Source organism: Aegilops tauschii, chromosome 4, assembly GCF_002575655.3.
Source record: "Aegilops tauschii subsp. strangulata cultivar AL8/78 chromosome 4, Aet v6.0, whole genome shotgun sequence".
Lineage (NCBI taxonomy): Eukaryota > Viridiplantae > Streptophyta > Magnoliopsida > Poales > Poaceae > Aegilops > Aegilops tauschii.
The window spans coordinates 49,641,689-49,656,261 of record NC_053038.3 but is presented as its reverse complement, the minus strand read 5'-3'; the positions used below and the strand labels follow the sequence as shown (position 1 = coordinate 49,656,261).

Below are 14,573 nucleotides of genomic sequence, written 5' to 3'. Positions count from 1 at the left end.
CAATGCCCACCCTTTGGTCCCGGTTGGTGCCACCAACCGGGACCAAAGGCCTCTTTTCACCAGCGCAAAGGGCGGGAAGCAGAGGGCTTTGGTCCCGGTTGGTGGCACCAACCGGGACCAAAGGGGAGCATTGTTTCCGTTTGGAGGCACCAACCGGAACTAATGTGCTGGCGCGGTGCGGTGGGAAGTTTAGTCCCACCTCGCTAGCTGAGAGAGCTCAGCACCTGTTTATAAGCTGCGTTGCAGCTCAGGTGCTGAGCTCCTCTCTAATATGCAAGCATTACATGCCTACCTTTGTCACTGCCATGTTGGGCCTATTGGGCCTGCGGGCCTGCATCCTGGCCCATGTGCAGATGGGTTTCTAGTCGTATGCATGCCGTGTGGCCCATTAGGCGGCATTTTTTTATTTTTTCCAGTATTTTTTTTGTTTTTTGAATTATTTATTTTCTTTTGATTTTTGCTTTATTTTTTTATTCTTTTTGCTTTTAGCTCAGAATAATTATAAACTTTCTGTTACTCCATTAGTTTCCAAATTTGAATAGTTTAAATTTTATACGAAAACTCGTCTGTTACAAAGGGATTTCATTTTTTAAAACTTATTTGAACTCCTGACTTTTTGTGTGTTCAAAATGCATCATTCAAAGCCACATCATCATTTTTCAATCCTTTCTGACTTCATTTGTTATTTTTCATGCATTTACTAATTATTTTGAGCTATAAGACCCTAAAATTGAAAAGCATTTCAAATGAACTCTGAAAAGGTTGAAAGTTGGCATGATATCATCATTTCATCCACATAGCATGTGCAAGAAAGTTGAGAGGGTTACGGCAAAAACTGGATGCACTTCGTGTACAAAACGGACAATCTCTTTCAAAGTATCAGGATTTCATCCGGAAACTCGTCTGTTACAAAGGGATTTCATTTTTCAAAATTTATTTGAACTCCTGACTTTTTGTGTGTTCAAAATGCATCATTCAAAGCCACATCATCATTTTTCAATCCTTTCTGACTTCATTTGTTATTTTTCATGCATTTACTAATTATTTTGAGCTATAAGACCCTAAAATTGAAAAGCATTTCAAATGAACTCTGAAAAGGTTGAAAGTTGGCATGTGTGACGACCCGTGTCATTATTATTATAGATAATGACACTAGTCCTTGGATTATTTCTTGACAAAATCTTGTTTTGTCAAATAATAATCCATGTCAGAGATTTGCAACAGGGAATAGCTAGAGATAGTCATTTATATTACAGTACCATGCCACGCAGGGCTAAAAGTCTTAGGTAAGCTTCTCACATGTTCACCAAATTATTACATCTCCTAACACCGGAGCTTCAACTAGTAGTACTACACAGATGGTGATAAAATGGTTCCTGGATTACATAGCTAGGTCATCAATTATTCATCCCAACCCCCATATGTAGCATCCATATCGCACATAGCACTAGATGGATCCACATCTAGGTCCCCTGTGTAGTTGTAGCCATCACCATTGCTCTCCTCACTTGGTCCAGTAGGATTCTCATACAAGCTTTGCTCTAAGAAAAAGATGATTAATAGCAAGAGTGAGTACAAAGTACTCAGCAAGCTCAAATAGCAGAATGCAACACTCACGATAGCTCAATATAGATCAACAAGTCCTACCTCAACTCACACCTTTAAAAAATAAATATTTGTTGCAGAAGTTCATTTCAATTTATAAAAGCTATCAAACACTCGTATTGCGAGATAGACCACCAATAGGTCCCCGTAGTCCCCAAACCAAGAGACTGGCATGAATTCATGTTTTTCTTTAACTCTGCAGAGTTTGTATCACTTTACCCATAGAGCTCGAAACCATAATTGCAATCTGCATTTCCTTAGATGCGAGACATGGTTCAGAACCTAAGCTTTTCCCATTTGTATATTATATCTCCACCCGGCTAGTGGTCACTAGCCGTTGTGTCAGGTTTCGGAACCCGCACTCCACCAACGCTTAATATATAGCGCTTGCTAATGCACCCATCCGGCATTAGCGTGGGAACTCATCGCCCATCCTACTACTACTTACCCATGTGGAGTATAATAACTTGATGGTATTGGGCTCAACTCGTCTTAGACGAGACCATGGTTGATACGGTTGTAGTGCGACGCATAAAATGAGTGAAAGTTATTTAATCTTAATATACTAGCCATATGTAGAGGGCCCCACCTTCCCGTATGTCCATCCAGGGCACCCTCTACCCACCGAATAATTATAAAAATAAATAAATCAATGGATTAGCTGCTCCATCAGCTAACCCAACTATTTGTCAACAGTCACTCCACACAATTTATTACCCAAAACATTTTATGCAAGTTGATGATAAGATGCAGCAGAGAATAGTGTTTTTCAAAAGTAGCTCTACTCAGCATGATCAATGAGAGCTTGCCTGAGTTCTCGTACTCAGACCCGGACTCAGTTTGCTTCTGTAGCGCCTCCTTCTCCTGACTGTACTCGCTTCCTGCAGTTCGGCAAATATATATTTCGAGACTAAGTCGAGTGAATACTAAGGAAATAAAAATATACGCCGGTGCAGTGTGGTCATCCGGTTGTCCTCCTACTTGTCCTCCACGCCCAGCTCCTCTTGCTGCATAGTTCATAGGTCCGCCTTGTCCTCGCCCAGCTGGTGGACGATGCACTTGAGTCTGATGTATAGGTGGCCTTGTAGGATTCGCGGGAGGAGAGGTGCAATTGAGCTTGTGGTGTCCTGGCCTCCCACAATTGAAGCAAAGTCCTGTACCCGTCATACAATCTCGAGTAGCATGACCTTTTCCACACTTCCCACATTTAGGAACAAAGGTTGGCTGAGTAGGAAATCTAGGCCGTGGTGGTGGCATATGAGGACGCACTGGTACAGGCATCATAGGACGTGGGTGATGCATCATGGGGCGTGGATCTACCCTTGCCTTCTTCCTTCTTTCTTCACTTAGGTTGGCATGCTCATTCTCAAGTATGAAGGCCCTGTTGACAAGGTCTTGAAACTGGGTGATCCCGTGAATCGAGAGGTGCATTTTCAGGAATGGATGCAGCCCTTCCATAAACTTTTCCACCTTCTTGGCTTCTGTATTCACATCATCCGGGGCATATCTTGCCAAATCATTAAACTGGTTTAGGTAGTCGTTTATCCTCTTGCTACCTTGAGTCAGATTGCGAAACTCCCTCTTTTTGATATCCATCTTTCCCTTTGGAATATGGGTCTGACGGAAATTCTCCTTGAACTCCTCCCAAGTGATAGGCTGATTATTTGCTCGGCTAAGGCTGAAATTCCTCCACCAAGCTGCTGCTGGTCCGGTTAGCTGGTGCGATGCATATCTCACCTTCTCTTCATCTGAGCACCCCACGGTTTCCAGATTGTGTTCTACTTCTAACAGCCAGTCATCTGCCTCTAGTGGATCCACCGCCTTGGAGAATGTGGGTGGCTGAGTTTTCAGAAATTCTCCCAAGATTACTCCTGCACCGGGTAGGTTTGCTCCTCCAGGAACTAGTCTTGTCAGTATCGCTTCGAGGAAGCGGTTCTGGTTCTCTTGGGACTCCCTTCGAGAATTCTCCATGAACTTAAGGACATCTCCCAAATTGCCTTCTCCACCCATAAGTCCAGAAGTTCCAGCATTGCCCACTTCTGGATTGCTTGGAAGTTGCGCCGCTCCAGGTAGGGCACTTTGATTTTCTGAAACTGGTGTACCCCCATGCTGATCATGGGCGCTTGATCCCAAACGAAAGACAAGGTCTTGCTCAGTCAAACCATTGTTATTCATCCTGCATTTTTTTCTTCTAGTTAGTTGGTTACTTCTTTGCATGATTATTGATTCCAATCAGCAAGCACAAGTGCAAGTGATACCAATAAATAGCATGCTGTCCTTAAATTTGCAGTAACCCAACATGAAGTGCAATCATGGTGGCAAATGCCTCTTACTAACCAGAATGATACCACTCTGATTACTCACTCAAGCACACAATAGTAAGGTACTATGAGCCTCCTAATGCACACAAGTTATATACTACAGAACGAGCACTTATATTACAACCAGTATATAAGTCTTAGTTAAGGGCATAACTGCATTACAACTACAACAAACTCCACATAGGGTTCAGATCTTACTAGTACATAGGGGACAAACTCTGCCTTGCCACATATCTTACATAAACACACATATTCAGGCTGCCACTACACTAACTACTGCTGATCCCAAAAGACTAGTCTATGGCCAAGGCGTCCCACGCCTAAGAGTCTGGCAGATTGGAACTTGATTAGACGATGCTGCTGCCACCGCCATTGTTGCTACCGCTGCCACTTCCATTGCTTCCTCCGCTGCCACTCGTGCCAAGCCCAAGTACCCTTGCATAGGTAGCAGCCTCCCTGTACTCCCTCAAGCTGACACTCATGTGTGGGTGGATAAAGTCAGGTTGGTGTGGTCGTGGGATAGGGAAGTGGGGTAGCTGCTGCTGCTCTATATCTGGCTGTAGGGCTGGTTCTGGTTCATCTATATGCTCAGGTAGTGGCTGGGGTGGTGTAGGTGGTACGTTTGGTGGGGGTGGAACCAGTGGCTCATTTGGGTTCTCTACTCCCTCAACTTCTTCCGGTTCCTCTGGTTCTACTTCCTCTGGATCCTCCTCTTCTTCCTCTTGAACATCACCTGGTACTACTATAGGATTCAGAGGACCTCCAGGCATAGCATTTAGTGCTCCCTGAAGCATAATCCTATCATGTTCGCTCATCTGATAGCATTGATACCAGAATTGGGTTGCTTCCTGGTGTCTAATAAGCTCCTCCTTCATTGTATGATACATCATCGTATCAGCAATCATTGTCATACTAGAAGTGGTGCTAACTGTTGAACCGGCAGGTGTAGGCTGAGCTGATGAAGACCCAACACCCAGGCTTGCTCCTCTAGGTCCTTGCTGATGGTTCTGCCCAAAACTCCCAGAATTAAGTGCTGGCAAGTCACGGTATCCGGTGGTGCGTAGTTTCTCTCCAAAGCATGCTCGCAGTCCAAGCATAGCTTCCTTGGCAACCTCCTGCATGGGTAGAGTGTCATCGGATGACCGCTGCATTGTGGAGAGCTCCACATAGAAGTCCATGTCTGATGGAACACCGCTGAGCACCACAACTACACGTCTGTAGGAGTGTGTTCCATCATCTGGCATCTCTTCAAAGAATTGAGGACATGGTGCCCCAAGCTCCTGCATCATTTGCCAAAGTAGTAGGACATGCTGGCCACGAACCCTTGATGGTGGAATTCTAATTCGAACCATCCTGCAACAGGCTTCTAATTAGCATAGTAGTCATCTAAAGTTACTGGACAGGATAATATGTTCTGGGACTAATTACTTGTGCAATATAGCAAGTATGGGTTCTAACTAAAGTATTCCTACTGTCTCTAACTATATGCGTGGCCCTCGAAACCATTGCTCTGATACCACCTGTGACGACCCGTGTCATTATTATTATAGATAATGACACTAGTCCTTGGATTATTTCTTGACAAAATCTTGTTTTGTCAAATAATAATCCATGTCAGAGATTTGCAACAGGGAATAGCTAGAGATAGTCATTTATATTACAGTACCATGCCACGCAGGGCTAAAAGTCTTAGGTAAGCTTCTCACATGTTCACCAAATTATTACATCTCCTAACACCGGAGCTTCAACTAGTAGTACTACACAGATGGTGATAAAATGGTTCCTGGATTACATAGCTAGGTCATCAATTATTCATCCCAACCCCCATATGTAGCATCCATATCGCACATAGCACTAGATGGATCCACATCTAGGTCCCCTGTGTAGTTGTAGCCATCACCATTGCTCTCCTCACTTGGTCCAGTAGGATTCTCATACAAGCTTTGCTCTAAGAAAAAGATGATTAATAGCAAGAGTGAGTACAAAGTACTCAGCAAGCTCAAATAGCAGAATGCAACACTCACGATAGCTCAATATAGATCAACAAGTCCTACCTCAACTCACACCTTTCAAAAATAAATATTTGTTGCAGAAGTTCATTTCAATTTATAAAAGCTATCAAACACTCGTATTGCGAGATAGACCACCAATAGGTCCCCGTAGTCCCCAAACCAAGAGACTGGCATGAATTCATGTTTTTCTTTAACTCTGCAGAGTTTGTATCACTTTACCCATAGAGCTCGAAACCATAATTGCAATCTGCATTTCCTTAGATGCGAGACATGGTTCAGAACCTAAGCTTTTCCCATTTGTATATTATATCTCCACCCGGCTAGTGGTCACTAGCCGTTGTGTCAGGTTTCGGAACCCGCACTCCACCAACGCTTAATATATAGCGCTTGCTAATGCACCCATCCGGCATTAGCGTGGGAACTCATCGCCCATCCTACTACTACTTACCCATGTGGAGTATAATAACTTGATGGTATTGGGCTCAACTCGTCTTAGACGAGACCATGGTTGATACGGTTGTAGTGCGACGCATAAAATGAGTGAAAGTTATTTAATCTTAATATACTAGCCATATGTAGAGGGCCCCACCTTCCCGTATGTCCATCCAGGGCACCCTCTACCCACCGAATAATTATAAAAATAAATAAATCAATGGATTAGCTGCTCCATCAGCTAACCCAACTATTTGTCAACAGTCACTCCACACAATTTATTACCCAAAACATTTTATGCAAGTTGATGATAAGATGCAGCAGAGAATAGTGTTTTTCAAAAGTAGCTCTACTCAGCATGATCAATGAGAGCTTGCCTGAGTTCTCGTACTCAGACCCGGACTCAGTTTGCTTCTGTAGCGCCTCCTTCTCCTGACTGTACTCGCTTCCTGCAGTTCGGCAAATATATATTTCGAGACTAAGTCGAGTGAATACTAAGGAAATAAAAATATACGCCGGTGCAGTGTGGTCATCCTACAGTCGAATATTCTTTTTTTTTCTAATGTCTTTTTACTAAGCTTGCATTAGTACGTGTACCAGGTCCAGGTGTGCACCTGGGTATGTTACTAAGCTAATTTATCCTCCACGTGCCCTCTCCCTTTCTCTAAACTAAACCTATCTCTCTCTTCCCTGTACTAGTTCTGTACTAGTAGTTATCAACCGAACAGAGCACCCACTAGTACTATTAGTCCAGGAAGAACACAAGTAATAGTACAGACTGATGCTCCTCTGCTCCTTCCCCAGATCGGCGCCGCCGCCAGCGACGGGAAAGATGCCGCTGCTAGATCCTCCACACTCTCTCTCCCCTGATGTGATTCCCCATATTATCCCCATGAATTTCAGCCTCAACTCTCTAATCCCCCTCTGTGTGTGTGTGTGTTCTTTTTGGCTTGCAGGTCAAACCCTATTGGGGATGTGATTTCCCTGCTCCGGATTGAAGTGGTCGGTGTTGGGCGTCGCCGTAATGCTGGATGGTGCAGGTTAGAGCTCCAGTGCGTGGCCATGGAGCAGATCGAACATATGTGCAGGTTAGTGATGCCTTGTTCCCTTCCCAATTTTTTTATTTTTTTTATTTTTACGTTCAAGTTCTCAGATTTAGTAAATTAAATTGGCTCACATGTGTGTGTTGAACAAGTTCATCACTCCCTGTTCAAGATTATGGTGTGCTGATACTGTACAATAACCTGATCCCTTTTATTTGAGTTATTTGAGGCTGTATCCCCTTTCTTCCTCATACTTTTATTTCCTAAACTGAGATGTGATGCTACTGTGATGGCTTATCTTTTATGTGCATCTGTGAAAATCCATTGAGGAATATTGTGTGTAAATCTGGGTTAGGCCTCTTTGTGTATGTGAGTACTAAGAACTGGCAGAAGAGGAAGAACTCACCTTTCTTCTTCTGTTCTCTCTGTTGGCCCTACTCTTGCTGCTCCTACGCTCCAGACCCCAGTCCAGTAGGCTAGCTTCTTGCTCTAGCCTGTCCCCTTCAGTCTACTGATGATTTCTCATGTCACCATCTTCACTTATTGTTCTTGGATCTTTGTTGGTTTTGGACAGGGGAATGCTAGTGTTGCTGGGAAGAAGAGGGCTTGGTCTGGCTATTTTGGGTAGAGCTGAGACGAGTGAAACTTGGCAGTTGCTTACTCTGCTCTCCTTGCCATCTAATATCTGATATCCACCTCCCTTGGCTGGTATGGCTGCCCATCCTCTTCTCCATTGTTCTCACAGGTGCTAGCTTCTAATTGGCTGAAGGTTGAAGCCCATACATAGACTATACTGTTGACCAATTGACTATTAATATGGTGCACGTGAGGGTGGTGGTCCATGTGTCTTGCTGTACTGGTTGACCCAGAGATATTTTGTGTTGGTCCAACTGTATAGCTTAGCATAGCATGGTCTCCCTAAATTTTTTTCCAAAGATTTGTAATACACTTTTACAGCTATACTGTCTGAGGTTTATGAATATAAATATATATAATTGAGTGGTTATGATGCTTGTTGAAGAAATCTGATATGTATTTGCTTAATGGATTCTACTTAATTATCTAGTTAAGAGTGGAATTACTATGTGAAAAAAATACGGGTCGTTACAGCATGGTATCATCATTTCATCCACATAGCATGTGCAAGAAAGTTGAGAGGGTTACGGCAAAAACTGGATGCACTTCATGTACAAAACGGAGAATCTCTTTCAAAGTATCAGGATTTCATACGGAAACTCGTCTGTTACAAAGGGATTTCATTTTTTAAAATTTATTTGAACTCCTGACTTTTTATGTGTTCAAAATGCACCATTCAAAGCAGAGACTGATTTTGAATGGTGCATATTCAACACATAAAAAGTCTGTAAAGATCGCCAACCCCAACATAAAAAAATGAGCATAGATGCGCTTATAGAGAAAATTCAACCTAGATTCATAATAAATTTCCATGAATTTCAGAGAAACTCACTATGAATTTAGGCCAAATTCCCTGTATAAGGGCATCTATTTTCATTTTGAGAGGAGCTCAACAAGGCAGAGAGGGACGTGTTTTTTTCTCTTTTGCTTTATTTGTTTTGTTTTGTTTCTATTTACAACAAAAAACTTATTTATTTTATTTCTAATTACTTATGTATTTTACTTTAATTATTTTATTTTTATTTATTTTACTGCTGCTATTTTTACTTAATTTATTAAGGTTTATTTATTATAGTTACTATAGTTTATTTTATTTTATTTTATTAAGGTTTATTTAGTTTTATTTATTTTATAAATATAAAAAATGAACATAGATGCGCTTATAGAGAAAATTAAACCTAAATTCACAGTAAATTTCAATTTACTGTGAATTTAGGTGAAATTCCCTGTATAAGGGCATTTATTTTCACTTTAAGAGAAGCTCAACAAGGCATAGAGGGACGGGCTTATAAACTGGTGTGAGCGCCCTTCGGTTGGCGAGGTGGGACTAAACACTGGCCGCAACTAGGACCAACCCTTTAGTCCCGGTTTGTGGTATGAACCGGGACTAAAGGGTGGTGGGCCAGGAGCGTGGCCCATTGGTCCCGGTTTGTCCCACCAACCGGGACCAAAGGGTCCGGACGAACCGGAACCAATGCCCCCACGAGGCCCGGCAGGCCCCTGGCCGCACGAACCGGGACCAATGCTCACATTAGTCCCGGTTCGTGACTGAACCGGGGCTAATGTGAAAACTGCCATGTGACCTAAGCCCTGTTTTCTACTAGTGACAGTTCCACGGTTGGTTCCTGAAAATCATCCATATCTTGGCAGTCACAAATTAACTCAAGTAGATTCCCTGTTCTTCTGACAACTTGAAGCTGCGAAAGAATATTGGAGTCCATGTCGGGAGCAGATGCCAGAGCAAAACAAAGCTTGACATTGCTTACGTTTGCATTTGAAAGATCTCCAAGCAAATATTCAAAGCACTGGGATACTGTCGCTTCATTCAGGATATCAGATACCTTAACACAATCATGTTCCATCAGCATCACTAGTAGAAGTTTCTGTGCATACATAGGTATTGGAATCTTCATCCTCTGCAAATAATGAAGGGTACATTGGTATTCCACGGAAGCACAAAGTCTAACACTGACCATTTACACACAAAAAAACTACGGTTGTTTTTAATTATCTCAAAAGAAAAGAAAAAACCGGGCAAATAAATAACGCAAAATCAAATTCTTCTGGCGTGCGCGGCGCTACGCTCCGTCCGATCCAACCTAGGTATATCTGGATTCTGGATCCAACCAACCCCTTCGTCCCCATGATCTACCCGGCCACACCTCTTTCTTGAGCGAGAAGCAACCCTCGAGGCTCGCTGATTTGGGGAACGCCACGACGGTTCATGTCCTCCCGCTGGTTCTGGCGCCGTTGGGGCCAACTTCGTCAAGTCCGGCCGAACCGGAAGGCGCGCGAGCATGCCGTGTGCTGCTGCTCCTTGCCGGCCGTGCAGCTAGGGATGGCGAGGTGCGCGAGCGCGCAACTCCTCGCCACCCTGCCCTACCTCTTCGTCCTGATCAGCACGGAGGAGCGGCGGCAGAGCGCCTTTAGAGGAGAGCAACGCCCTAGTTGCTGGTTGTAGCTGTGGAGGAGCGGCGGCTGTTCATTATTCCCGAGCTGTTGATCAGACTGCAGCGGTGCTCCTGCAAGCAAACAACAGCAGAATATGAAAAACAGTCCACAAAGGGGAAAGTTCAGAAGCTAGAAACGCGCAAGACTCTTGCAAATTACAGATGTGAGCTGAATTGGTGAACTGACACGGCAACAAATTACAGGTTGTTGGGCAAAACACTAATTTTGTAAATAAAAAAAATCATGATCTTGTCTTCATGAACATTGTTTTTTAGCAGAGTGCCCAGTTCTAATTTCTGAAACTGATTCATGAACGTAACTTGGGGATTGCCAATTTAGTTTAAAATATTTACCAGTTTGTAAATATATGATACCATTGTACAAGATCTTGTAAAATCTGTACCAGTTTGCCAATTTAGTTTAAATGCGTAGGAGGGAAATCTGACAGACAGGTCACTTTTTTAGGGAATACAGACAAGTCACTTGTTAAATGTGATGCGATTTTTTGGATTTGAAGAAAAAAAAGAATTCAACATAATCCGTATATTTCAAGTGAGGTTGCATTGTATGAATCCTCGAAAGAAAGAAAAAAAAACAAGAGGTTGCATGAAAGGTTCTACTATGTGTAAACTGATTGGTGCATTACATCTTGTATGTCAGGTTATACCTACATGAAAGAGATATTTCAGCGATTTGTTCTAGTACTCTACTAGATTTACTAGTTCTCTTGTACATATCTAACCAACTTAGTACTCACTTTGTTCCATAATGTAGTGCGTATGAATTTTTCAAAAGTGTGTTACAAAAATAATTGGACTTTTCAAAAGTCAAACATTGTAAACTTTGATCATACTTATAGAGAAAAAATATTTATATTTAGAATACCAAATGCGTATCATTAGAGATATTGTGAGTTATTTTTTCATGTTATATATATTTAGTATTGTAGATACAAATAGTTTTCTCAATGAATTTGGTTAAAATCTGTTTAGTTTGACTTATCAGAAAATCTATGTGCACTACATTATGAAACGGAGGGAGTAGATTTTTTTTAGAAAGGCCATCATAGCTAGCTTTATTGATTTAAAATAGGAATTACATCATCCATAAGAATGGAAACCAGACAACCCGGAGGTTCATTTGTCCAACTAAGAGTAGTCTTATTACAATAACAAAAATTAGCTAGCACATGCGCCGCTTGATTACTAGAATAAAAACAACGGTTAAAGCTGACCTTCCATGAAGAGGCCACATCGACACACTCTGCGAATATTGCAACCGTTGTATCCCACAATGTAGACTGACCATCACAAAAGTTAGCAAGGGCTGGCATATGTGCGCGCGCGGCGGGGGGGGGGGGGGGGGGGGGGATTACCACATTGTGTGAACAGCTGTCAACCATTACCACTTGTTTGATATTCAAATTTGGTTTAATTGGCAGTGACTTATCTTGCACTAGGAGTACATGCTCCTTGATCACAGAACCAAGACGATCTACCTACTTGGCCTCTTCCATTGTATCTGTGATGCCCAGGTTCTCCCGTAGCTCTTTTGCATCTTCATGGCAGATCGGGCATGCCCCATCTGTGCCAATATGCCGGTTAGTCAGTATTGAATTTAGCAGGATGATTCCATGTAAAACACGCCAGCAAAATATTTGAAATTTACGTGGGACTTTTAGTTTCCACATTGTACTCCATACTTCCGGCGTTCTGGCGAGCCATTCCATTTGCATGGGCCTAGAAAGTTCGAATCCAGTGCACTCGGTAAACCGATCTAACCAAAAAGTAGCCTTTATGATCTGGGTTCCAGGCAATAAAATCCTCGAATGCGCCATAGTTTAGTGAGATTTGTAAGATCCTCCGTGCATCTACTGGATTGAAGATAGTTTTTATCAGATCATCGTCCCATGCACCGGTCATTGGGTTAACAAGGTCATTGACCGATGAAACCATTGTATGTCCGTGAATTATAATCACTCTCTGGTCTGGACTCAAAGGGATCCAGCGGTTGTTCCAAATGCTCACATTTTCTCGTGTCCCGATCCTCCATATGTACCCCAACTTGGAAGTTTCAAGCCCTTTCATTATGCTCTGCCATGTAAATGACGCTCCACTTTTCAAGCTAGCTTGAAGAGTCACAGTGGGGGAATATTTAGCTTTCAAAACTTTCGCACATAGGGAATTTGTATTAACCGCCAACATTATTTTGAGAGCATTGCAAGGTTGAAAGAATAGATCTCAGAATCCCATAACCCCCCTCAATCGGCAATGGCGGCTCGGTGGGTAGGCAGAACTAGCAACCTTTGGGAGTTGGCGGATGCCGGCTTGCTATCTCGAGACCCGGGCCCATGCTACAACCGGCGTTCATGGAGCCAGGGCTGTTGGGGAGGCCGGCCGAGCAGAAGAATTCCTTCATCATCAACATAGCGCAGGCCGACGATAGGCCAACGATGGGTCTCACACTGTTAGTGTGGACCTTGACCTGGTCAATGCCTAATCATCAAGCACCTTAACACGTCCTTGGCGTCGAGATCCAATGCTCGGGGTGTTTGATAAGCTAAGTACTTCCTGTTAAAAAGTTATGTACGCGTTAAGCCATAGCTTCATGCAAGCGTATGCCGAGAACACTCGTTCCCGTAAATGGAGTGCGACCGTCTTGTTAAACTACGAGCTCAACAGAACTAGTATGGTGACTGTATTTTTGGCTCCCCAAAATACCACCTTAATCCATGGTTTGAGAGATGAGATGTACATCGTGGGCATTCTCGTTTCGACCGGATGCTTTTTCTACTTGTAGTTTAACTCGACATGTCCCATTTTTCGTATCTTAAGGAGTGTTTGATAGAAGGTTTTTTTGTCTTGCATGATCTCATTCATGTTGTAATCACTACAAAATTTGCTCTATTCAATGAAAAAAAAAACTAGTGATGAAACAGGAACTATCGCCTAAAACCGTTTTCCGTGACGGTCCACTGTCACGAGGTGTTTTCCTCCCGGGGCAACGCCCTAGCCAACTTTGGCGACGTTTTGGCCTGATTTGCGGCGACGCATTTGTACGTCACTATGCATGTCCATTTTCTGAGATGGTTCATAGTTTCACGTAAAATGTTTGGTGTCAAAAAAATGGTCGGTTGGTTATAAATATTATTTAAAATGGCGAGTTGGTGTTCGGAATATAGTACCTTATAGTTTCTGCCATGGCAGAGTTTATAACATATTAGAATCAAATTTTTAGGGTATTAGTTGAGATGTTCGGCATGTTGAGAAAGGAGAAAAATGGTGCAGTTGGCTTGAAACAAAGTTTTGGGTTTATGTAATGGATATTAGTTGAGATGCTCGTAATGAAATCTATTATATTCTTTCTGTTTATGCTATCATTTACTGAACTATGAGATGCCATAATAATTCTTAAATAAAACATGAACAGGAAAATATGATCACAAATAATAATATAGCATTACAAGTTCAGACATGGAACAAACATTTGGTACATCAGCAATGTCATTCCCGAAAGTATCACACATCACGAGTAGGAGTGTTCGAGCATCAACAGGAAGTGCAGCAATAACGTAGAACTACTCTTGAGCATATTACACAGATTACCCAGTCATCGGTTTGACAAAGAGGATAACCTCATCACCTCCGTGGTGGATCACGAAGAACACCTTGTCTCCAACTACCAATTTGGACAAGGAAAGTAAATCCTTCCAGCAATCCAATTATGATGAGGCATATATCTTTTTCTGACGTCAAGTATAATGACCATATGTCAGCTTCAGGAAACATAATAATTCTCATTTCACCATGTCAATCCATCTGACCAGGAAGAACACGACTAGGGAGTCTCTGTTGCATTAACACAATTGTTACATGGTATGATGGCATATTTTTAACAAATGTTGTATAATGAACGCTGAAACAAATAAAATTATTACCAGCAGTTTCTTCTTAACGTTGGTCTCGGTCAGAGTGTGCATCAGTACCTTGTATGGTCCGAAACTTGGTTCATGTGCATACGATCCCACAAATGATTCAATACTGTCAGCAAAAATGACGACGTATTGCATGTCT

At 42.5% G+C, this 14,573-nt stretch overlaps 1 protein-coding gene and 1 long non-coding RNA gene across 4 annotated transcripts; one reads left to right on the top strand and one right to left on the bottom strand.

Annotated features, from left to right (window-relative positions):
• Positions 1 to 862: 862 nt before the first annotated feature.
• Positions 863 to 8,107, bottom strand: LOC109749380 (uncharacterized). 3 transcript variants are annotated; one of them, XM_073496205.1, is made up of 4 exons: positions 7,820 to 8,107; positions 6,748 to 6,819; positions 2,415 to 5,874; positions 863 to 1,541 (listed from the first exon to the last, which is right to left on the bottom strand). In XM_073496205.1, exon 3 carries the CDS (start codon positions 5,276 to 5,278, stop codon positions 4,274 to 4,276), a length of 1,005 nt encoding a protein of 334 aa, XP_073352306.1. In that variant the 5' UTR covers positions 5,279 to 5,874; positions 6,748 to 6,819; positions 7,820 to 8,107; the 3' UTR covers positions 863 to 1,541; positions 2,415 to 4,273. The 3 variants fall into 3 exon arrangements, with proteins under 3 accessions (XP_073352306.1, XP_073352305.1, XP_040242506.1); XM_073496204.1 differs by having other exon boundaries at positions 865 to 1,541; XM_040386572.2 differs by lacking the exon at positions 6,748 to 6,819 and having other exon boundaries at positions 865 to 1,541; positions 7,820 to 8,101.
• Positions 6,831 to 8,419, top strand: LOC109737891 (uncharacterized). The gene is made up of 2 exons (XR_005769485.2): positions 6,831 to 7,458; positions 7,988 to 8,419. It is a non-coding gene; the product is annotated as an uncharacterized lncRNA (long non-coding RNA).
• Positions 8,420 to 14,573: the final 6,154 nt, after the last annotated feature.

Bases quoted from the DNA above. Each gene is read 5' to 3' on its own strand.
- LOC109749380 (XM_073496204.1), bottom strand. From the start codon at position 3,822: ATGCAAAGAAGTAACCAACTAACTAGAAGAAAAAAATGCAGGATGAAT. The intron at 1,542-2,414 runs GCAAGCTCTCAT...TCTTTTTCTTAG, and splicing joins GTCTGAGTACGAGAACTCAG to AGCAAAGCTTGTATGAGAAT.